The sequence below is a fragment of the Notolepis coatsorum genome, assembly GCF_963971535.1.
Source record: "Notolepis coatsorum genome assembly, chromosome: 4".
In the NCBI taxonomy this organism is placed as follows: domain Eukaryota; kingdom Metazoa; phylum Chordata; class Actinopteri; order Aulopiformes; family Paralepididae; genus Notolepis; species Notolepis coatsorum.
In genome coordinates, this window is record NC_140168.1 from 48,524,648 (window position 1) to 48,550,453 (window position 25,806).

Consider the following 25,806-nt stretch of genomic DNA (forward strand, 5'->3'; position numbering starts at 1 on the left):
TACCATTCCTAGGTCAGTGAATCCTAGGCCCCATCCACTCCTGCTGCTCGACCTCCACTTCAACATTCCTGGCCTACAGTCGGGGACCCAGCTGGACTCAGCTCTGCTGCGTTCTCGCTACCAGGTGGCTGTGTACAACCACTCCCATAAAGCAGGGATAATCCACCCTGCTACAAGTATAATTCAGGTGACAGTAGCATAATGGCGCATAATTAACCACTGCCAGTGAATTGGAAAACGTATAGTAGCCTTTATTTCATAACATTTGTGCAATAAGCCAAGGTGGAGATCACATAATTATTGTCATAATGGTTTCCCCTGACAATTTAAATGCCTCAAGTGTCATGTAGTAGCTTAGGCTACAGACAGCCAAGCACAAAGTCCATGTATATAATGTTACGTCTCCAAAACAACTGTCCATAACCAAATATAATACTGTAGTAGGCTACAGACAGGCACAATATCAAATATAGCTCTTTCCAAAAATATTTTTTGTCAATGTGGCTCCTGAAGTCTGACTACCACTGGTCTAGAGTATTTAAACGTTATGGCTGCATTAGAGAACAGCAGCAATGGTTATGTGTGGACAGTGGAGTGGTGCTGAAATCTCATCATGTTCAGTCATTTACAGTAATTGCCATTCAATTAAATTTATTATTATTATTATTATTATTATTATTATTATTATTATTATTATTATTATTATTATTATTATTATTATTATTATTATTATTATTATTATAGTGCTTTCTCATGGACAACAGTTTTTAATCCAGACAAGACCAGACAGATTTATGAAAAAAAAAAAAAAGTTTAATTATTTTTGTAAAATACATGAATCAAGTACAAACTGTCTGTATAATTTCATATAGGAATGGCTGCCTGCCTAAAGGATAATATCTATGGAGGATAATGAAAATAAATCACAGAACCCTTATATAACTAACAAATAAATCAATGCTTGAATGTGTCAGTCAACATTCAATTTGACTGACACCTGAAAATATTCAGCATGCTTATGTACATAAAACTAAATAGTATACATCTTTATTGCATACATTGTCTTGATAATGATCAAAAGTATATGAATATCATTGAATTGTAACTGAATGAAGGCGCTGCAACATGGAGCCACAGCCTCACATGATCGGACACGTCTCCACTCTCGATCCACTCTAAGAGAAAAGACATCAACACAACTTCACCGTTACTGCATTGTAATATTTACAGCATCAATTATTAAAATTTTGGTTCACATTTACATTTAGTCATTTGATCCAAAGCGACTTACAAGTTCTGTACGACAAGTCAGCAGGAAGAGTACAACTATTTCAGCTGAGTAACAATGTTCATCAAACAGTGTTGAAACTTGGGTGCTGCAGTGTTGAGTGCACAGTAGTAGAGACATATTAGTATAGTAGGTAGTAAGAAGGACGATTATTTAGTGGAAGAGTGCATGATAGTAGAAGACAGTAAGAAGGTTTTTTTTTTCCTTTCTTCTTTCAGATATTGATTGAAGAAGTGTGTGTGGTTTATTGATCTGATTGCACCACATGCGCTGCCCACCTTGCGAGGTGTACTGCTGCTGATCACATAGGAGTGTGGGAGCAGACCCTCAGCGATCCCCCCACTGCGGAAGGAGCGGGAAGGAGAGGTGACGGAGCAGCTGCTGGATTTATCTGAGGGCAGTCCACAAGAGCCACACATCACCGTCCGGCTCCGCAGATTGTACTCACTGTCCCCGCACGTGCTGTGAGCCACCTGGAGGGGCAGAGAGAGAGGTATTAAGTCACAGGGTTGGAGTTGATAGAACAGTCATTTACATTACATTTGGTAATGTCGTCGTGGGAGTCGCCGTTGGTTTGGCGCACAGGACTGAGGGTTGGTATATTTGCACAGCAAAGGCATTAGTTGAATGAACATTCCAGTGATAGTTATGACGAACATTCACACCACACAACTAGAACGACCATTCTATCGATTCAACTTCTGTGACTCTCTTGTGAGTCTCAAGCACCGTAACACACAGAAAACAATGCTCATTTCAATGAGAACATTATACAAGTTATCCTCAGTATCTCAGGAAATTTACCTAACTCAAGCCCAATCACAACTGCTGCTTCCCTCGAGCAAACGGAAAGTAACAGTTGTGATTGGAGGATCAAGAAAAGAGGGTGGGGTTTGAGATTGGTCAATTACCACGACACACTGGGAAGAGTGCTTTCTGTCCGTTTACCATTGATTGATTGATTGATTGAAGATTTTATTAACAGATTGCAGAATGGGTACAATACAGTACGGCTCAATACACACAATTGTTAAGGGGATGCAGACCAGAGAAAGACTTTCGTCTTGTTTACATCAGGGACCCCCATTTTCAATTCATAATGAATCTGTGTATACAGTACATGTCATTATTGTGGACTCGCTAAAAGTCTCTCCCAGAGTCGATTGGTGTTCCACTAAGTCTTCCACTTTGACTTTGGCATCGTGTGAGTGTGTGGAGAGAGCCCTTATTGTGACATTTGGATGACAGTACTTGGCAGCATGCAACATTTTATACAGTGAACACAGTAAGGAATTTGAATTTCTCACCATGTCCTCATCATCATCATCAAACTGTGTGCGTGTGACCTTCCTCATTGCCATTTCCTGGATGATGACAAAACAAGACATTCATCACAAGCTGACAATGCAACACGGGATGTCACCGTACTGTTATTTTGTGAGATTCAAAATCATATATCTAACCCTTTCTAGTATGAGGATCTCACATGAGGGATTCAAATTTAGAGAACTGAACATTCAAATTCAATGATGTCACAAGAATTCCAACATAGAATTCAGAGAAAACATAAGAAAGGCAAGAACAAGAACAAAAAAAACAAGTTAAATATTTGTTTATATATAAATAAAAACATATTGTACCCACCTCTCCACTGGCACTGATGAGGGTGGTCTGGAACAGATCACCGGTGCCCCATGAGGCCTGGGTCTTCCACACCAGGTCAGAAGGAGGGCTGTGGCTTCCACCGCCAGCAGACGCCCAGATCTTTGGCCACCATGAAGAGGGATATAAGGTATCCATGAGGGTGTTCCTCGCCATGTGAGGTAGTGATATGGATGTTAGTAGGTTTATATACAGTATATAGTTACCGTGACCCTCTGGCCTGCCTTCAGGGTGAACTTGGTGGGGAACTTGAAGGTGGTCGGTGTTCCAGATCCAACCTGCCGCTTCAACTGCCAGCTCCCCAAGTTCTGATCCTGTGGGAGCAACGTGACGGTCAGATAGATAAAGGGCTCTTAACACTTTCACTACCACACTGCAAAGGGTTAACGCTTTCGCTACCACACTACAGAAGGTTAACGCTTTCGCTACCGCACTACAGATTGTTAACCCTTTGTAGTGTGGTAGTGAAAGGGTTAAAAACAAAACGATGGCGTTTAGCCGTCTGTGGTGTGGTAGTGAAAGGGTTGATTGATTGATTGATTGATTGAAAACTTTATTAACAGATTGCAGAATGGGTACAGTACAGTACAGCTCAATACATACAATTGTTAAGGGGATGCAGACCAGAGAAAGACTTTCGTCTTGTTTACATCAGGGTCCCCCATTTTCAATTCATCGTAACATATATGACATACAGATAGACAGTACTGCTACATCTATACATTTATGACATACCAGATTTGCAAATACAGTACTGTTTGTGATACGAAAAGAGTCCAGAAAAGAAGTATATACATTTGACGTAGAAACTATACATTGGAGGAGGTTGGGTAGGTGGGGGGGTACTGTACATTGGAGGTGGTTGGGTGGGTGGGGGGAGGTTGGGTAGGAGGGGTGGGTGGGGGACACTGTACAACTGTACAAGCAACACTGTACATTGGAATATTGACAAGACCATACTTGGTCATTTTTACTGTACATTGGAGGGGGTTGTGTTAGGACATTTACAGGGGCCAGTTTCGAATTGCAGTCTCCCGTAGGTGTTTTTTGAGAGTGTTTTTGAAAGTGGGTAGTGATTCACATTCCTTTACAGCTTTGGGTAGTGCGTTCCACATTGATGTGGCATAATTGTGAAACGTGTTTAGTCCCTTGTTTTAGTCGAATCTGGGTTTAACATGATTTGTGGAGCTCCCTCTGGTGTTGTGATCGTGGTATTCACTGACCTTTGGGAAGTATTTTGACATGTACATGGGTACCTTGGTCGTGTAGTGTATCTTGTAGACCAGGCCCATTGCAAGTGTATGTTTGCATTGCTGTACTCTGTCGTCTACTCTAAGCCATCCTAGGTTGTCAAAGTGGGCAGGGGTGAGGTGGGTTCTAGGAGTAAGGTCAAGCAGTAGTCTGACCAGTTTGTTTTGAGATGTTTGTAATTTTGTTTTTAGCGCCTTTGAGGTGCTTTGGTACCATGAGGTGCAAGCATAGTCGTAGTACCCTTGAATGAGTGCTCCTGCCAGAGTCTTCAGGGTATTCTTGTTTACCAGTGAGGATATCCGGTACAAGAATCGAGTTCGTTGGTTGACTTTTTTTATTACATTGGATGCCATTTTGTCACAGGAAAGATTTGCCTCTAGGATTGAACCCAGGTAGGTAATATCTTCTTTCCTTGTGACAATATTGTCACCCACTGTAACTGAGAAGCCGTCGGTCTTGCTGAGTTTGTTATTTGAACTGAAGAGAATGGACTCTGTTTTGACCATGTGTAATGATAGTTTGTTATCAGCGAGCCATATGCAGATTTTGCCTAGTTCCGAGCTGAGGGTTTTTTCAACCTGTAACTTGTTCTTGTCAGAGACCAGCAGGGCTGAGTCGTCCGCAAATAGGAACAAGTTGCAGTCACAAGCTGACGACATGTCATTTGCATAAATTAGGAACAGTAGCGGACCTAGTATGCTTCCTTGTGGAACACCACAGCTTACTGTGAGGGGGGGGGATAGGGTACCGTTTACCTCCACCATCTGCTCTCTCCCCTCCAGGTAGGATTGCATCCAGCTCACTGATAGACTATCAAAACCAATTGCTTTTAGCTTGTCAATCAAAATGGTGTGATTGACAGTGTCGAAGGCCTTTTGTAGGTCCAGCATGATTTGCCGCAGTATTTGCCTCTTGTTTGATGTGGTCGTTTAAATAGAGAAGGCATGTGTCAGTGGAGTGGGATGTTCTGAAGCCAGATTGGAATTCGTAGATTAGATTTTTTTCCGCGAGATATTTTTCGACCTGTTCGTATACAATTTTTTCCATGACTTTCGAGATGGAGGTAAGGATAGAAACAGGGCGGTAGTTGCCTGGGTCTAATTTACTGCCTTTTTTGTGCAGGGGTGTTACTCTCGCAATTTTGAAGTCCTTGGGGACGTGTCCCTGTTTTATGGAGAGGTTTATTATGTGTGTGATGACTGGGGTGATGGCGGCTGCTGAGTCTCTGAGGAATTTGGAGGGGATGTTGTCATGGCCAGTGGCCTTGTTAGGTTGGAGGGCGCTCAGTTTTTTGAGTACCTCATCTGTTGTTACCATTTCCAGTTTGAAGTCATCTTTGTGGACCCCTAGGTTCTTGTAGTATGCTACTATGTGTTCTACCCCATAATGCCCTGAGTGGGAGGGTAGTTTGTTTACCAGTGTTGTGGCTATGTTTGTGAAGAAACTATTTAAGTAATTGGCTACATCCAGCTTGTCTGTGATGAGCGTGTTGTCCGTCTTTATGTTTATGTTTGAGAATCTGGTTTTAAGTTTTTTACTGCAGCCTAGTTGGTTATTGAGTAATTTCCAAAGTTCACATGGTTTGTTTTAGTTTTCCTCGGTTTTGTCATTGATGAATTTTTTTTGTGCTGTTTTGATCATGGAGTTTACGTCATTTCTTAGTCTGTTTCTTTCCAGTTTGAGTTCAGTCACGTGGGCTTGGAGTTCACTGCTCGTGGTTATGGTAAGCTTTGACTGACTTTTACGAAACTCAGAGCATTTTTTGTCTCTGGTTTTCATAGCGGTCAGTATTTCAGCGTGCATCCACGGCTCCGCGCGATTTTTTACCCTGGTGGTTCTTAGGGGGGCCATGTTGTTTAGTATCGTTGAAAATTTGGTTTTGAAGCCAAGCCATGTTTCTTCAACCAGTGTACCATTGAGCTCATCTGACCAGTCCAGACTCTCCAGTTCAAGGTTAAAGGCCTCGCTAGAGTAGGTTTTGAGGTCTCTAGATGTGACTGTTTTGTGACAGCCAGCCTTTTGTTTTAGCTTTTTGCGGGTGCAGAATATCATATAATGATCACTTAACCCGCATGCTATAACCCCTTTATTGGCGATCTTGGACTTGTCAGAGGTCAGGATGAGGTCAATGGTAGTCTGAGTTGACTCACATACACGTGTGGGTTGTGTGATTAGCTGGCTGAGGCCGTGCAGATCACAAAACCTATTGTAGGATTTGAAGACGGGTGCATCTTTTTGTTGCATATCCGTGTTCCAATCCCCAATAAGAATAAGTTCTGCATCCTCAGCTCCAGCTAAGCACGCATCCAACACATCATAAAAGGCATTTTGGTCTGGCGGTCTGTAAATTGTGCCGACTAGAACAGATTTAGCCCTTTCAAATAGAATTTCTACAAAAACAGTTTCAATAGCCTCATGATCTAGGTCTGTACGGTTAATAAATTTGGTGTCTTTATGAATGTACATGCAGACACCTCCTCCATGCCTGTTCCTGTCATTGCGGACTAAAGAATAGTTCTCCAATTCAATTTCCGGGTCTGTTACTGATGAACAGACTTCTTCAGCCAGTGATTTTGGGAAATGGGAAACTAGACCTAGTCTAATATCATGCGACACACCACCCAGACACGTAAAAACACTGGGAGAGAATAACGACGCACGTATGATTTAAAGTGGGAGTGACCACTTTCAAAGAATACCAACCTGAGCATGACATAAGAGCAAAATGGCCACCGTGTGAATATGGTAAAAAAGATGGCCTTGTTGTTTGTACTGGACAGGCTCCTAGGTGTAAATGTGTTTAACGTGTGAGCTTTGTCATCCTACCCAGTCTTAACAAAGACTTTAAAAAGCCTGGGTCTCTGATGCACAATTGCTTTTTGTCTACAGTGCCACCGTATACACTACATTCTCTCACCTCGTCTGCTTTGTTGCTGAGCCTGACATATTTCCCTTCCAGGTCTACCTCGTCCACAGTGACCCGTCCGCTGGCTGAGGCCTGCTGGGATATGCGCATACGGGCCACAGCGCCCCCTGCGAAGCTAGAGGCTTCACTGTCCGTGTCATTGGGCCGACGCCTCTTGCTGGAGGAACTCTGAGCACTGCAGTGGACTGTACGAGACTGTGCCATCGAACCAGAGGACCGGCTTCCTGACACTCTGGTTGGGGGAGGGCTGGGGGAGAGACGAAGCCTGCAGGGACACAAGTGACCCATGAGAGAGGGATGGTGTTGATTTATTGAGGGGAGGGGTAGATTAGGAGGCAGGGGGGGAGCATTTCAGTGTGACTGTTTGGCATACAGACAATTGGCAGCTTTTTGCGTATGTGAATTTTGTATACAACCATTCCCCCCTCCCTCCCCTTATTGTAAGGTGACGTTGAGTTCTAGAAATGCCCTATATATTCCCATTTATTATTATTATACAAAAATGTAGCCCACACCCTTCACCCCCTTCCCCCCTGACTCTTTTCTTTTAACTCAATCAGCGCCAGACCCGAGGATAGTCGGGTTATCTCGCCAACCGCTCAGCGCCAGACCAGAGTATAGTCGGGTTTTCATCGTTATTTCTTTTATTCGATATTTCTATTCATTACAGGCACACGGACATCGGGGTTAACATGGGGAATCATCCTGAGATCGCCAAAGTGCAATACCGGCCGCCTCCTACCAGGTAGCAGTATCGAGCACCCTTTGAAACCTTATATCTTGGCCTGTGTTACGTTCAAATGCCCCCCGGCGCATTTTTTTTTTGTCAGGCGAGTCGCGAGGTTATCCCGATCGCATTGAGAAGCGTCAAATGCCCCCGATGCATCTGTTGTGGTGGATTATGTTGGCGACACAATGGACACCAATACTGGGACTCACAATCAGACAATTGGAATATTCCTTTTGGGGTACCTCCTAGTGAAGGTAAGGACTATATGACATCAATCCTGCTTTGATCCAACCATGATTTCACCTCGATCGCAACGTGTGTGTAACGTTACTCCACAACGTATGCCGTTGGTGACGATCAAAGCATCAAAAAATTACCCCCCTTCATGCATTTATGATAAAACATAATACCCATTTGATTTGGAAATAGTAGTGTGTCCAGGCAAGAAACGCCAACGCTTTTAGTGAAATTCACGTATTGCTGCATATCATCGTTTTCTGGGATTAGACAGGATCACTCTAAAACTATACTTATATTCACCACGGTATAACACGCGAACGTATGGATGAAAAAAAATATTCTTTTTCACATATTGAACGATAGATAGTTGATGTCAAATGGGCCATAGTATTGTATCCATAGCTATAATATAGAATATAGATATAGCCCTGCAAACACTTATTCCTATCTCTTAGAGTGTTGGCATGGTAGGAACAAACGATGCTCAAGTCCGTGGTGTCCAAAGAGTTAAGCTACCGATCCTGTTGCTTTTGTTTTTGTTTATTTTTTGGTAAACAATTGGAGAGCACCCTGCTTCCTTTTTATTTGTATTTGTTTTATTTCTTCTGTTGATACTATAGATATACAGTATGACATAACATACCATTTAGTGCATGCTCTTATCCAAAGTGCTTTCCAAAACCCTAAGTGCATGCATTTATAATCATTTCAGTGGACCCTGTGGGAGTTCCCGTGTTGAACTCGCAGTGTATAATTGTTGGTGCCATGCTCTGCCCATTCAGCTTCCAGATGTTCCTTAGTGTCATACACATTAGAGGAAAGGTCATGGGGTCACCAGAATCAATAGAGTTCCTCCTCTAGAGGTCATAAATGTGCACTGCAAATTTAAAAAGATTTGAATGAAAGCAGCAAATTAATGACACTGTCGATCAGGGATATAATTGTAACCATTAGTTATGCGGTCTTATGTGTCTAACATAACCCATTTTGTGTTTTGTATTGTATAGTATAAAATGTACTCGCAATGGGACTAACAAAACATTTATACACACACATATATAGCTGTATATATATATATATGTAAAATGTATACACATATACTGTATATCATATATATTATATAAATATAATTTTTGTATATAAAAAAGGTCTTTTCTATTTCTATACCTCTCCTCCTCTCCCTCCAGGAGTTTCCTGTAGGCACATATCTCCATATCCAGGGCCAGCTTGACATCCAGGAGCTCCTGGTATTCATCTAGCTGCTGCTGCATTCGCTGTCTCATCTCAGCCATCTCTCTTTCCTTCTCTCCCAGCATACGGCGCGATGTCTCCCGCTGGCGAGACAATGCCTCCTCCAGGTCCCTCACCTTCGCCTCACAGGCCGCCAACTGGGATAGATGGAAGGATCACATTATTTGTTATTAATTAAACTGTCTTTTACTGTTACTGCACTATAACTGTTTTTTTCTTCTTCTTTTTTTGTGGCAGCATTTATGACCAAGACAAATTTCCCTAGGGACAAATAAAGTCATCTTGACTCTTGAATCTTGATCGACTGGATGTTTGGAACCATACTATATTATATTCTATATTGTATATTTTATATTAGAATGTATATACATAACATAGAAAATGTATATCCCAGACTGTATTTTATTCTTAGTAATTATCTTTATTCTTATTCGTGACTTTTGTTTTTGTCTACCTAAATGTTTACTGTTTACTGTGAGCGATTTGTAGTGCCAAATTTCCCTCGGGATGAATAAAATATTTCTATTATATTCTCTTCTATTCTATTATAACTAGATTTCACTCTTCTAAAAGGAACCATACTGTGAGGATTCGCCTGTTCCCTGAACTTTTCCCTGTCTACTCTCCCTCACCAGCCCCCACCCTTGCGATGATTTACTCTCCTCTACTCTTCACCAGCCCCCACCCTTGGACTACCTTCATGCAGCTGTCATAGTTTATGATTAGCGCCCCAGAGGGCTTTATATACTTGGACCTCCCTTCCAGTCCTGGTCGGGTCGTTCTGTATCTGTGTTCACTCTGTGTTCATGGAGTTCTGTACGTTACCATCCTGTACGTTACCATCACCTGCCGCGTCTCCGGCGTGAGACGACGTGCCAGCCATCACCACCTGTCGCCGTTTGCCTGGAGTGGGACACCGTCTTCGCTCTCTAATTCTCTACGGGAGGTTTTCCAGTGTTCCCACTCCAGACGTCAAGCCGGCGCGCCATCGCTCCCTATTTCCACGGGAGGATGGCGCCTCTTCCCCCCGGCCTCCGCTGTCGGGCCCCTGTCTCAAGTCAAGTCAAGTCTCTGTGCCCCCCCCCGAGGAGGAGGAAGAGGATCTCCGTGCCTGGAGTGGGACACCGCCTTCGCTCTCTAATTCTCTATGGGAGGTTGCCAGTGTTCCCACTCCAGACGTCAAGCCGGCGCGTCATCGCTCCCTAATTCTCTACGGGAGGATGGCGCCTCTTCCCTCCGGCCTCCGCTGTCGGGCCCCTGTCTCAAGTCAAGTCAAGTCAAGTCTCCGTGCCCGGCCCCCCCGAGGAGGAGGAAGAGGATCTCCGTGCCTGGAGTGGGACACCGCCTTCGCTCTCTAATTCTCTACGGGAGGTTGCCAGTGTTCCCACTCCAGACGTCAAGCCGGCGCGTCATCGCTCCCTATTTCCACGGGAGGATGGCGCCTCTTCCCCCCGGCCTCCGCTGTCGGGCCCCTGTCTCAAGTCAAGTCAAGTCTCTGTGCCCCCCCCCCGAGGAGGAGGAAGAGGATCTCCGTGCCTGGAGTGGGACACCGCCTTCGCTCTCTAATTCTCTACGGGAGGTTGCCAGTGTTCACACTCCAGACGTCAAGCCGCTGTCGGGCCCCTGTCTCCGTGACAGGCCTCCGCCGTCGGGCCCCTGCCTCCGTGCCCGGCCTCCGCTGTCGGGCCCCTGTCTCCGTGCCCGGCCCCCGCCGTCGGGCCCCTGTCCCCTTGCCAGGCCTCTGCCGTCGGAACCCTGTCCTCATCCCTGTAAGCAGCCCTGGTCCGTAGCCCTGGCCCTTAGCCTTTGTCCCTGACACTTAGCCCTGTCCCTTAGCCTGTTCGCCTCTTAAAGGCACAGTGCCGCATTTTCCTTATTTCCTTGACTCTAGTGTTTTGTGTTCTCCCCTGTTCCCCTCTCCAGTGCCCCTGGTCCTAGTCCTTGACATTTAGCCCTGGCCCTGTCCTTTAGCCCTAGTCCCTTAGCCTGTTCGCCTCTTAAAGGCACAGTGCCGCATTTTCCAGTTTTCCTTGACTCTAGTGTTTTGTGTTCTCCCCTGTTCCCCTCTCCAGTGCCCCTGGTCCTGGTCCTTGACATTTAGCCCTGGCCCTGTCCCTTAGCCCTAGTCCCTTAGCCTGTTCGCCTCTTTTTTTTTTTTTTTTTTTTTTACTTTATTTTTTAGCGTTTATCGCTTTTCTGGTCAAGCATGACCGACAGTTGTAGAGTGAAACGGGAGGGAGAACAGGGGAAGACATTCGGCAAATGACGGCGGGTCCGGGAATCGAACTCGGAGTCAACCAGAACCGTGACGCAGCACGGCTCCTCCCGACGCAGAAATAGCGCCGAGATACGCGGTGAGCTACTGGAGCTCCCCTGCCTGTTCGCCTCTTAAAAGGCACAGTGCCGCATTTTCCAGTTTTCCTTGACTCTAGTGTTTTTTGTGTTCTCCCATAAAGGGACTGTTCCACCTTTGTTCTATAATAAAGATTTGCCCTGTTTTGGCTTACTCTCATACCTGTCTTGTGTTGTGCGATTGGGGTCGGTTACAAACCATAACAGTACGACCCGACCAGTCGACGACCCCAGCCAGCACAGACAGTGTATGTGAGTTAGCCCCTGTTAGTTCCCTCTAGTTCCCTCTAACCCACTCTAGCTCCCTCTAGTTCCCTCTAGCTCCCTCTAGTTCCCCTGTTAGTTCCCCTGTTAGTTCCCCTGTTAGTTCCCCTGTTGACTCCCCTGTTGACTCCCCTGTTAGCTCCCCTGTTAGCCTCGTTAGCTCCCCTGTTAGCTACCCTGTTCCCCACAGCTAGGACTGTCCTTCCAGCTAGCTTGTTCTCCTTTGCTAGTCCAGCCCTGTCTGCTAGCCTAGCTCCGGCAGCTAGCGCAGCCTCTATGCTAATGTAGCAGTACAGCTAGCATAGGCCCTGTAGCTAGCAATGCTCTGGGAGCTACCCAGTCCCTCTGCTAGCCCCACTTTAGGTGTAGCTTCCCCTGCTAGCATGGCCCAGTTTTTTTTTGTTTGTTGTCTTGTCTTGTCCCCTGCCCCGCTGTCTGATTCCGTAGTGTTCTGACCCGTCATGGTAGTGTTCTGACCGTCATGTTAGTGTTCTGACCGTCATGTTAGTGTTCTGCCCCGTCATGTTAGTGTTCTGCCCCGTCATGTTAGTGTTCTGCCCCGTCATGTTTGTTTGTTTGTTTGTTTGTTTATTTACACATATAAAAACAGTTACATATATAATACAATATAGTCCACAAGGGATGTGTAGGAGAATTGCCTAAAAACCCTCAAGGGGCTTGCATGTGGCATTCACCAGGAAGCAAAATTACATTATATCAAGATAAATATAAAATATAAAATAAAATCCCCCCCCCCCCCCCCCCCCCCCCCCTCTGAACAAACAAACACACACAAGCAGGCCTACATAGACACCGAAGTAGGCACCCCATGCCATACGATTTCTGGTATAGAGAAAACAATCAATGACAGTAAGAATATATAATAAAACGAAAATACAATAACACAATACATCAAGCCATCAGACTACAGTTTGTAAAGGAAGTCCATATGGGAAATATTGGTGATCTAGGAGATGAGATTTCAGTGCTCTTTTGAATTTCAGAAAAGAAAATTCCAAAATATGTGGAGGCAAAGAGTTCCACAACTTTGACCCTCGGTAGAGCAAACAAAACTGAGATTGGGAAGTGCGGGAAAAGGGTGGTCTAAGCAAACAGGAACTACGTGTGGGGTAATTATGAATTTGGTGATTGTGGGCAAACATGTCATGAAAAAAAGGGGGAAGGGCTCTGTTTAAAGAACTATGCACAAATAAACCAGTCTGAAGATGATTCACTTGATAAACACTGAGGATACCTAACTTATGGAATAGAGGCTGAGAAGAATGACTTCGATGTACACAGCTGATTATTTTTAGAGCTCGTTTCTGCAGACGGTATATGGGCTCAAGTTTGGTCTGATGCGTACTACCCCAAACTAAATTACAGTAATTGATATATGGGTAAACCATAGAGTAATATAACATTGTGGCAACCTCGGTGCTCAGCAAGTGACGTGTTTTTCCAAGAATACCAATACTCTTGGCCATTTTTGTAGTTATGGCTGTGATATGAGGTTTCCATGATAGGGATTCATCAAGCAGAACACCAAGGAATCGTGTAAAACACACCCTAGCTATGGGGATGTCATTGATCACTACTTTAGATGAAGAGTTAAAAATCACAGATTTGAGACCAAAAAAAATGAAATTCGTTTTTTTAATGTTTAGTGATAATTTGTTGCATTTAAACCAAATTGATAGTTTGTTAAGTTCTTCATTTATGACCCTAATGATGGTATCAGGATCTTTATGTGAATAGAATACACACGTGTCATCTGCAAATAAAATTTTCAACAGCCTGTCTGAGACGTTAGGGAGGTCATTGATATATAACAAAAATAACAAAGGCCCAATAATTGAACCTTGGGGCAGACCGCAAAGTAAAGGAAGAAAAGGAGAATTTATCCCATTATAGGATACAGACTGACGTCTATCTTTAAGGTAACTGGTGAACCATAGCAGTGCATTGTTTTTTATTCCAAGATGTGAGAGCTTCTGCAGGAGGATATTGTGATTGACTGTATCAAATGCCTTTGATAAGTCTAAAAAAATACCTATAGTGTTTTCCTTTCTGTCTTTAGCTTTGTATATTTCATTAATTAGATGTGTTATTGCCATATATGTTGCATGTTTCTTTCTGAACCCGTACTGGTGAGTGTAAATAATATTGTGCTTATTAAGATGTTTGACAAGGTAGGAAGGATGGATATAGGTCTGTAATGGTTGAAGACGGCTGGGTCATCATCTTTATAAATAGGGATGATCTTAGCTATTTTAAGTTCCAGTGGGACGATTCCCTTCTCCAGTGATGTATTAAAAATATGACATAATGGCTTCACAATGGATTCTTGAATGGATATCAGTAATCTGCCTCCAATACCATCATAACCCGGAGAAGAGTCCCCCAGGTTGATCAAGATCTCCCGAACCTCATCCTCTGTAACCGGCAAGAAGTTAAAACTGTCATTGATTGGAGGATTCATAAACTGAAGGGGACTATGGTTACTAAATGGAATCTTTGCAGCCAGTGTTGGACCAACTTCTGAGAAAAAGTTATTAAAGTTATTGGCAATTAATTGCGGGTCAGTGATAATAACCCCATCAACCTTAAATTCATTAGGCAACTGATTACGTTTATTTTTTTTGTTGAGGATAGAGTTAATTGTTCTCCATAAGAGAGTCATGTTATTTTTGTTTTTAGATAATTCCATATTGTAGTAATGCTTTTTAGCTCCTCTGATAATGTGGTTTAATTTATTTCTATAGTTCCTAAATTGAGCAAGATAAAATGGAGTGGGATTGAGAAGATATTTTTTATACAATCTACGTTTAGTATTTAGGGATTTGATAATAGCTGGGGTTATCCATGGTTTGATCAGTTTATGATGAGGCTTGGGAGATGCCTGTACAAGGGGAAAACATAGGTCATAGGCCTGGGAGATACGTTCAGAAAACAAAGTAAAAGACTTTTGTGCATCAACAGAGTGGAGGATATCTGTCCATGGATACTCGCCGACCACTAGTCCAAACCTGGTCAAACTAGCTTCATTAAAGCGTCTCTTATATTTAGGATATAGCATAGTTGGAGACTTTTCATGTTCCCTATATAATATGAGAAAGATTGGACAATGATCAGCAATATCCATGCACAGAACTCCTGATTTCATGCTCTTATCCAACACATTAGTAAAGATATTGTCAATCAGAGTGGCAGATGTCTCCGTCACTCTGGTTGGTACTGCAATCATAGGATGAAAGTAGTGGGAATACATTGTGTCAATAAACTCCTTAGTTGAGTTATCATTCTTATGGTTTATAAAATTGATATTTAGGTCACCCATTAAATAGCATTTTTTCCCTTCTTTGGAAATGACATCCAGAACATTTGTTAGATCAGCATTGAATGCAGACAAGCTAAAGCTGGGAGGTCTATAAATACATGCAATAATGGCCTGGTGGGTTTCAACAAACACAGCCTCAGCAGAAAGGGTTAAATACTTTTCGATGTCATGCCTTTCTTTATACACCATGTTCGGATTGAGATATAGAGAAACACCCCCACCCTTTTGGCCTTCTCTGCATCTATGAATATGCTTATAGTTATTGAATTCATACAAATCAGCATTGTCTTTAGACAGCCATGTTTCAGTAAGCCCCATTACACTAAAAGAGAAGTCAAGGTTAGTCAAACAAAGGCATAAAGTATCATAGTTTTTTGGCAGGCTGCGGACATTGATATGAATGAGGGGAAAGTCACTCCTAGTATTTTGAGGGTCAACAGTGGAATTGAATTCGTTCACACTGAAGTAATCAGATATTCCAGAGACTTGTTTCATTTGAGCAAAACAATGTGTGTCAGGGTCATTATTGAATAAAAGGTTTGATGTTGATGAGTCCCGAGATTCACTTTCTGACTGAAGCAACGTAGTGGGCGGGTCCTTCAAAAGTTCATTTACTTGATCATATGGGTTGGAGTTAGAGTTTACATGTAATGAACCAGAGACAGATGTAGGGAAGGTTTGGAGATGAGCGCCAAATTGGTTGTGTGAGGAAGATGACATGATAGATAGGTGGAGAAAAGATCATTAAAAGGGGTCATCATAGCATGGTAGGTTCCCACTGACTTTCACTCGTGTTGTGTGGTTGGAATCACCCCCTGAGGCTTTCGTGGTTCGCCTGTTCCCTGAACTTTTCCCTGTCTACTCTCCCTCACCAGCCCCCACCCTTGCGATGATTTACTCTCCTCTACTCTTCACCAGCCCCCACCCTTGGACTACCTTCACGCAGCTGTCATAGTTTATGATTAGCGCCCCAGAGGGCTTTATATACCTGGACCTCCCTTCCAGTCCTGGTCGGGTCGTTCTGTATCTGTGTTCACTCTGTGTTCATGGAGTTCTGTACGTTACCATCCTGTACGTTACCATCACCTGCCGCGTCTCCGGCGTGAGACGACGTGCCAGCCATCACCACCTGTCGCCGTTTGCCTGGAGTGGGACACCGTCTTCGCTCTCTAATTCTCTACGGGAGGTTTTCCAGTGTTCCCACTCCAGACGTCAAGCCGGCGCGTCATCGCTCCCTATTTTCCACGAGAGGATGGCATCTCTTCGCCCCGGTCCCCTGGGACCCCTTTGTTCTGCGTTGCCCGGCCCCCCCCCCCCCCCCCCCCCCCCCCCCCGAGGAGGAGGAAGAGGATCTCCGTGCCTGGAGTGGGACACCGCCTTCGCTCTCTAATTCTCTACGGGAGGTTGCCAGTGTTCCCACTCCAGACGTCAAGCCGGCGCGTCATCGCTCCCTAATTCTCTACGGGAGGATGGCGCCTCTTCCCCCCGGCCTCCGCTGTCGGGCCCGCCTATTGCTTAATGCCAAGTCAGTAGTGCTGCTTTTGCTTCCGCGTTTTCCCTGATTGGCTGCGCCATGCCCCGCGGCAGGCGCGGCAACCGCAGAGCAGAGCGGCAGAGCGAGCGGAGCGGCAGAGCGAGCGGAGCGGCAGAGCGCGAGCGGAATTATGTAACCGCCCTAGTAATCCGCCATGATTTTCATTCTGCGCTTCAGCTCACCTGGCAGAGCAGCGGTCCTGCGGTCCTGCGGTCCGTTGTTGACAAGTTCGAATCCCATCAAATTTTTTTTTTTAACATGCTTTTTTTTTTAACGTGTATTCTTTCGCCGGTTAAGGTTAGGCATGGTTAAGGTTAGACATTGTTTCGGAGTTGGTTAAGGTTAGAACGGTTAAGTTTAGGCGCTGTTAAGGAGCTGGTTAAGGTTAGAGTTTGTCTTAGAGAATGGCAATATTCTTTCTATGGTTAAGGTTAGGCATGGTTAAGGTTAAGGTTAGGCATTGTTTCGGAGTTGGTTAAGGTTAGAACGGTTAAGTTTAGGCGCTGTTAAGGAGCTGGTTAAGGTTAGAGTTTGTCTTAGAGACAGCCTATTTCCGCACTGCCGCTCTCCCGCGTTGCCGCGGTCACATGGTCAAATTGTCACATTCTTGCACTACTGGCTTGTGAAAAAGCAACATGCGTCGGGCCCCTGTCTCAAGTCAAGTCAAGTCTCCGTGCCCGGCCCCCCCGAGGAGGAGGAAGAGGATCTCCGTGCCTGGAGTGGGACACCGCCTTCGCTCTCTAATTCTCTACGGGAGGTTGCCAGTGTTCCCACTCCAGACGTCAAGCCGGCGCGTCATCGCTCCCTATTTCCACGGGAGGATGGCGCCTCTTCCCCCCGGCCTCCACTGTCGGGCCCCTGTCTCAAGTCAAGTCAAGTCAAGTCTCTGTGCCCCCCCCCGAGGAGGAGGAAGAGGATCTCCGTGCCTGGAGTGGGACACCGCCTTCGCTCTCTAATTCTCTACGGGAGGTTGCCAGTGTTCCCACTCCAGACGTCAAGCCGGCGCGTCATCGCTCCCTATTTCCACGGGAGGATGGCGCCTCTTCCCCCCGGTCTCCGCTGTCGGGCCCCTGTCTCCGTACCAGGCCTCCGCCGTCGGGCCCCTGTCCCCGTGACAGGCCTCCGCCGTCGGGCCCCTGTCTCCGTGCCCGGCCCCCGCTGTCGGGCCCCTGTCTCCGTACCACGCCTCCGCCGTCAGGCCCCTGTCCCCGTGACAGGCCTCCGCTGTCGGGCCCCTGTCTCCGTGCCCGGCCCCCGCCGTCGGGCCCCTGTCCCCTTGCCAGGCCTCCGCCGTCGGAACCCTGTCCTCATCCCTGTAAGCAGCCCTGGCCCTTAGCCTTTGTCCCTGACACTTAGCCCTGTCCCTTAGCCTGTTCGCCTCTTAAAGGCACAGTGCCGCATTTTCCTTATTTCCTTGACTCTAGTGTTTTGTGTTCTCCCCTGTTCCCCTCTCCAGTGCCCCTGGTCCTAGTCCTTGACATTTAGCCCTGGCCCTGTCCTTTAGCCCTAGTCCCTTAGCCTGTTCGCCTCTTAAAGGCACAGTGCCGCATTTTCCTTATTTCCTTGACTCTAGTGTTTTGTGTTCTCCCCTGTTCCCCTCTCCAGTGCCCCTGGTCCTAGTCCTTGACATTTAGCCCTGGCCCTGTCCTTTAGCCCTAGTCCCTTAGCCTGTTCGCCTCTTAAAGGCACAGTGCCGCATTTTCCAGTTTTCCTTGACTCTAGTGTTTTGTGTTCTCCCCTGTTCCCCTCTCCAGTGCCCCTGGTCCTGGTCCTTGACATTTAGCCCTGGCCCTGTCCCTTAGCCCTAGTCTCTTAGCCTGTTCGCCTCTTAAAGGCACAGTGCCGCATTTTCCAGTTTTCCTTGACTCTAGTGTTTTTTGTGTTCTCCCATAAAGGGACTGTTCCACCTTTGTTCTATAATAAAGATTTGCCCTGTTTTGGCTTACTCTCATACCTGTCTTGTGTTGTGCGATTGGGGTCGGTTACAAACCATAACACATACTATATCATAACTTGCTTATCTGTCATACTCAGGGTTCCCACAGACATTGCAAAATGAGCCTAAGCACTATTTTTCATTTTAAAAGGGCATTTAAAAGGATACAATTCACTTTTAAATGCTGTTTTTTATAGGAAAGAAACATCTGATCCAATATGTATGGCTTAAAACCAATTTCCGACAATTAGTTACACTTTAAATTAAAATATTAAATTTCTTTAATAAGAACAATTCTATCATGGATGAAAAAAACTTTTAATGCGAGTGGTTGATTTGAATTTCAATTATTTTTTAAGCACCTTGTTAAAAAATTGGCTGTTTTCAAGGAATTCCAGACCTTGAAAAGAATTCTGTAAAGAAATCAAGCACGTTAAGCACTTCAAGGACCTTGTGCGAACCCTGCATACTGTACCTGTTTCTGCAGCTGGCTGAGTTGGGAAGACATGGACTCCAGGCGGATCCGTGTCTGCTGGAGTTCCTCGTGAGCGGCTCCCACTAGGTGACCGCTCCTGTCGGCCGACTGGCGAGCATTCTCCAACTGAGAGGAAGGACCAACAGAGACAGACACAAAACCTCTATAGGAGTCTTGTCCACCATCACTTGTCACGTCGCGTGAAAGTCATTTCGGTAAAGCTCAACACCACTAAGATACTTCATGCAAAAAAAGCTCAGGACACAGAAGAGGAAAATAATTTTGTATAATAATAATAATAATAATAATAATAATAATAATAATAATAATAATAATACACTTTATTTGTATAGCACCTTTCATACAACATTTGCAGCTCAAAGTGCTTTACAACAGAAAAAGACAGGCATAAAATGAGCACATAAAGTGCAGATTTGAAATAAAATAAATGTTTCACATTGCATCCCAATAGGCCACCTTGTTTATGTGTTTATGGTTTGATTCAGTTTTAAAAATAGACAATAATAAAAAGAAGGGATATTTCACTTAGAAATGGTCAAAAATCTATAATAATTTACAAGTAAGCTAGCGACCACTGATGTCTCATTGTCATTCAACCACCACCACTACTACCTAGATCAAGTATGATATTTAGACTAGGTCCCCAAAATTAATGGAAGTGAATGAGGAGCACCTGGGAGGAATGGTGGTGTAGGCAGCAGTTGTCACTAGCTTACTTGTAGGTCCACTTACATAGAGGTAAGACTGCTGAAACTTGACAAGTTCTACTAAAGTGAAATATCCCTTTATGAGGACACGTGGAATTGTGGTTTTTAAGGCGATCCAATAATTTTATCATTTTATGCCAATGAACCAATACATTACTTGAAAGCTAAGATTGTCACCGTTCAATTGATACCCTACTCAAGGTATTAGGTGCTTGCATAAAATAAATAATTTTAATAATATATGTTTTTATTATATATATTTTTTTATAATTAATATTATTATTTTTTTCTTTTTTTATAAATAATGTGTAACTATGTGTAACCTTTCATTAGAGCCCGAGATTTTGACTGTACGTTGAAGCGTTCAAGAGTTATAACGTTTGGAGACATAGGGTCTCCAAGTGGCCACTTTCTTTTTTATTCTGGGAAGGGGGGGGAAATGTTCCAGTTTTATGTAGAGCTTCAATACACTCTGCACCGATCACAAATACCACCAACCTGGTTGTGTGGCAATAAATTAATCTTGTATCTTGTATCTTGTGTCTTGTATTTGGAGACTCCAAGTGGCCATTTTGGAAGAACGCATAGACATACCATTATAGAAAGTTGTGTAAAACACACATTTTCTGTGGTATTGTTATCAACTTTGGACCTGTACGGCTTTAGGCTATGGACCCATTGTGGTTTCCAGGTCATACCTATCAGCTGGAACCTGTAAGAGGCCTCTGTTGGCAAGATCATTCAAATGGAAGTTAAAAAAAAGAAATTAAAAACTTAACTTCAAATTTTTAAAAGCGCTCAAAGTGATTTTTCCTGTTGTGGATGAAAATTCTGAATGTTTCCTTTCAAAAGAGACCAGACTCATGCATGTGCTATACGTATAAAGTATAATAAATTGCAGATTACTTTGGGTATGCAATTTTCAGGTGTTTTCTGAAAAGTAGTCAGTTAAGTAGTAACTGAGAGTAGATCTGCGAAACCAAGATTTATTATATTTCAGTACCATGCCCCTTTGCAGATAATCTTGATTTATCTGTTCCTTATATATGGATGGGTGAAAGGAATGGGCTACAGTACCTTGGAATTGTAGGTCTTCTCGATCTCATCCTTGTACATCTTGATCTGAAGTTCATGCTGGGAACGCATCTCTATCAGGGCCTCGGCCAGCTTGCTCTCAAAGTCCTGCTGGTTGCCGTTGTCAAACTCCACCATACGAGACTCGTGTCGTCGCTTTGTCTCCCTCAGTTCCTATTAGCAGCAATTACCAGCAAACAAATTGTCATTCAACTACCGCCACCACCACTACCTATATCAGCGGTTCTCAAACTATGGGTCACGACCCAAAGTGGGGTCGTGGGTAGGTGACAGCGCATTGGCAAGTACATTTTTTATTAATTTTTTTATAAAATGGGGTCGTAGTATAAAAAAGTTTGAGAACCCCTGACCTAGATCATAACAGGTTAATTCAGGGTTGTGATCAGTACAAAACAAGTGAGATCGACCTTTTCCTGATTACTCATACTCATGGGTTCATTTTCATATGATAAAGATAGAAACAAGAGCTTGTGTCTATCAAGGGGTCTGACCTCAGAGGAGAGGCTCTTCTGGAACTCCAGCTCTTCTTTGAGAGTCTGGATGCGATTCTCTCCATCCACTCTCCTCAGCATCTCATCCTGCAGCTGCTTCTTGGCATCACTCAAACCGGTCTCCAGCTGACAAAGCCAGGAGGAGGTAACTATTAGTGTATAACAATACAAAAACACACTTGGCAAACACACATCCATACCTATTCTCTCTCTCTCCCTCTCTCTCTATTTCTCTCTCTCATACACACATACACACACAAACATTTACTTAATGCATACATGCACACACACACACACACACACACACCCACACACACAGACACACACACAAACAAATAAACAAACATGGCATACACATACACAAAAGGAAAGGAAGTATATCAAATCACAAAAAGGAAGCAATAGAAGGACATTCTTGTTGCTGACCCATAGGAGGGATACGATCAGATGTGTTTCTTTCAAACTTTCAGCTTGTGAGAGTTGAATTTACCTTCGCCACCTGGGCCTTCAGTTCCCTGATCTCCATCTCCAGGTTACGTTTCTCTCCCAGGGCTGTAGTCAGTGAAGCATCCTTAGAGTTCAGCAAGGCCTCCAGATCTTTGAGCCTTAGCAATGCCGTTGCCAAGTCTGACTCCTTCTTTGTGTTCCTGACGAGGAGTTCACATAATGGTAAATGGACTGCATTTATATAGCAATTTTATCCAAAGCGCTTTACAACTTATGCCTCCCATTCACCCATCAACGGTGGAGGCAACCATGCAAGATGGCAACCAGCTCATCGGGAGCAGGGGAGCAGTTAAGTATCTTGCTCAAGGACACTTTGTCATGCTGCCGAGAGATGCCGGAATTTAACTGGGAACCTTCCGATGTCCAGACAACCGCTCTACCTCCTGAGCCACTATCGCCCCCATGGTTAGTGGTGTGTCCTGTATCGCAGGGTATTTTAGACAACACCAAACACTAGTATGGTACATGGATATTATTTGCTGTTGTGTGTCTAGTATTGACAAATCTGTCTGGGTATCAAAGGGTAATTTTAGAGGACACGAAACACTGGAAAAGTACATGGATACAGTATGATAATGATATGGTGGAATTTAAGTTGTACGTCCTCAATTATAACCAAGCGGGAATTGGATCACGGCAGTTTCCTTTACGTGGTCATGTGAAATACATATGTGGGCTATTTTAGGAAGAGGGAAGCCTGGATGAGGTAGAAAGGGGGAAAGACCAGTTTTTCCAGTCCTATGACTCATAGGCCCCAATCTTCTTTATCCAGCGTGATGTGCTTGTGGTAGCCACAAGCCACAGACGTTGGTGTTTGACTGAGACACTGCCATGGCAACGACCTGGCTTTTGCCAAACACAAGGCCGCCCCGCTGTCTCAATATTTTATGGAAAAAGAATGGAAGCAAGAGTGGAACTCGCTAAACACTGCCACGTATTGTGCATAATGAGTTGTGTGGTGGTGAGGGAGGAGGTGGAGGAACGGGGAAAGACTTAGTCACCGAGCTCTAGATGGAGCAGCGTTGGGAGGGAGAGGTCGAGATGGAAGCTGAATGTCCCAACTGCTGTGAGCAATGGGGAGAATATGTGACTGTTGCAAGGGAGTGGCCTGGGCAGGGCTCTGGGGCCGAGAAAGTATAGGCAAAGGTTGCTATAATTTTGTTAAATCACAGTGTATATTGCACTCTTTAAAATAGTATATTCAACACCAGCTTGATGTATATTGGGATCCACATTTTCAAATGTACTTTTAATAGAGTCAGATATGTACTGTGATTTTTGAAGGGATGGCTTGTGTTAATGGTGTTCTGCTGAATCAGGTGTATTACTAAGTATGTTTGCATGGTACAAGGCTACTCTAGGTAGTGCAATCATACCTCCATTCGACAGGCCTCATGAATAATGAACATACAAACTACCATATTGTGTTTGGGTTTAATTGAATTTCTAGTCAATGAAAGGGAGATTGCAAATGCTTCCAGATTTTGCCCTACATGAATATCATCAAAGATGCAAAACATCTGGATCTTTGAGAACTGTTCCGTTTGTTTAGACAAAGTGAGCCAGGCCACAAATTAACTGAAACTGAAACTGTTTATGTATAGGGAAATGATCTCTGCAATCCAATATGTTTGTTCTCTGATTAGCATTTGATGTCTTACAGTCAAACCACCAGCACTTGGCTGGTAGGAAGCATGGAAAATCTGAATGCAGTGTTGAATAAACCATGTGGCAAATGCCATGCATGCATGTCTTAACCCTTTACGAACCGTCTGTAGTGTGATAGTAAAGGGTTAACCTTCTGTAGTGTGGCAGTGAAAGGGTTAACCTTCCGTATTGTCGCAGTGAAAGGGTTAAACCATTTGGTAGTGTGGCAGTGAAAGGGTTAAGAGCCTACAACAGAAACATGGAGGAGTGGTGCAGTGTGGTCTCTACCTGGCTTTGAGCTCCTTGTAGTCCTCTCGCACCTTGCCCAGCTCCAGCTGCAGCCGGGCGCGCTCCTTGGCCACCGAGTCCAGGGTCTGACGGGCGTCAGCCAGCTCTGCCTCGTAGGCGGCTTTCATACCAGTCAGCTCGCGGGTGACCTCGGTATCAGACTCGGTGATGCGAAGCCGCAGGCCTGCATTCTCAACCTCCAGCGATCGGACCTTGTCGATGTAGGTGGCAAGGCGGTCGTTGAGGTTGCACAGGTCCTCTTTCTCTTGCAACCGAGTGATACGGTTGGGGGAGAGCGGCGTGCTTGCACCCCGCGGAGCATTCTTCTGACTGGGTGTCGCCATGTCGCCTGTAATAGTTATCTTTGTGGGAACATAAACATGATAATCAACTTTGTTTTCACTGCCATGGTAACAATAAAATAATACAGAAAACAATTATTTTAAAAGTTGTCACTTCAGATAACTGGTCCTTTACCCCTTTAAGGTGTGAGGTCTCAAGTGAAAAGTGAACTTTCTAATGATGCTGTAACCATGCACTGAACACTGAAAGTTATAGAATTCCAAAACCATAAACCTGTAAAGATTAAACAGTGTCATACTTTTGCAGAAAGGACCATTGAACCCTAACATGGTAACATAACATAAAGAGAACAACTAAATGTTTGAGTATGCATAATAAAATATTGGTAACATAACATAATATCAGTAATTGAAAAGACATAGGCCAGTGAAAGAGGATGAGTATTACATCTATTGCTGTGATATGCAAAAACATTCAACATTAGTTTGTAAGTGTAACCTTCCTCAATTGGAATGACATAATACAAAAGTAAAATACATCAATAACCAAAAGACAAGGGAGGGACAATCAACTCCACAAAAATGTAAAGCAACGTCCTATTCCTTAGGAGATCCATTGAAGGGGAAAGAAATATTTACCTTTTTAAAAATATGCTCAGATTAAAAAAGGTAGGGTCTGGGGATAATAGACAATCTGTCAGATAATTCCAATTGTCTGTGGTCTTCACGCTCACTGTCCTGTCCTCTCACTGTTCACCCTCTTACTGTTGTCTGAGAATGAATCTATGCCAAAGGAAGGAGTGAAATGGGAGGAGAGCAGGGAGAGGTTGGCCTGAAGTTTGGGCACTGCTATGTTGTAGTTCCTCTGTACTGTATGTGTGTGTGTGTGTGTAATTGGTGGTATTGAAAAATTAAATATAATTAATGGTGCTGTACCCAAGAAATATAACCCAAAAATCGTATATATATTTATTTGTTACCTATAGGCTACGGTGCATTGCCTACAGACTGAATGTTTAATAGGATATTTTAAAACAAATAAATTATTATTGAAACTTGAACTAATTACATTTTATAATGAGATTAATTGATTTTTTTTGTATTGCAAAATAGCCTAAACGTGAATTGGGTGCTCATTGTCTACTTTCTTGGACAAAGTAATCTCAGTGTGCAGCCTTCTTGAGAACACCAAGGTACAGAATGTGGAGAGACTGACTCATCCACTACAGTGGAAAGTGACATGTTACAGTTATAGTACACTGCAAGCACAACCAAGGGCTATCAAAGAGACATATGTCGAGAATTAAAATGGTATAGGTTATCGCCTATTACAAAAATTGTTGATGCCATTGGGGGTAGGCCCGTACGGGCACTTCCTAGTTGTAAGGGGGATAATACGGTGTACTGTGTGATTGAAGCGTGTGTGAGCCATTACATTATTGACGGTGACGGTTTGAAACGCCTCTATTCGCAAATCGGCTGCACAACACGTCACGGGT

General features: G+C 44.1%; 1 protein-coding gene across 1 annotated transcript; it reads right to left on the reverse strand.

Annotated features, from left to right (window-relative positions):
* Window positions 1-258: 258 nt before the first annotated feature.
* Window positions 259-25,098, reverse strand: LOC311227793 (lamin-A-like). The gene is made up of 13 exons (XM_084313606.1): window positions 24,947-25,098; window positions 24,006-24,367; window positions 22,054-22,210; window positions 21,564-21,689; window positions 21,055-21,225; window positions 19,250-19,375; window positions 9,265-9,485; window positions 7,119-7,392; window positions 3,157-3,264; window positions 2,933-3,052; window positions 2,596-2,652; window positions 1,567-1,761; window positions 259-1,175 (listed from the first exon to the last, which is right to left on the reverse strand). Exons 2-13 carry the CDS (start codon window positions 24,347-24,349, stop codon window positions 1,140-1,142), a joined length of 1,935 nt encoding a protein of 644 aa, XP_084169732.1. The 5' UTR covers window positions 24,350-24,367; window positions 24,947-25,098; the 3' UTR covers window positions 259-1,139.
* Between the last annotated feature and the right edge of the window lie 708 nt (window positions 25,099-25,806).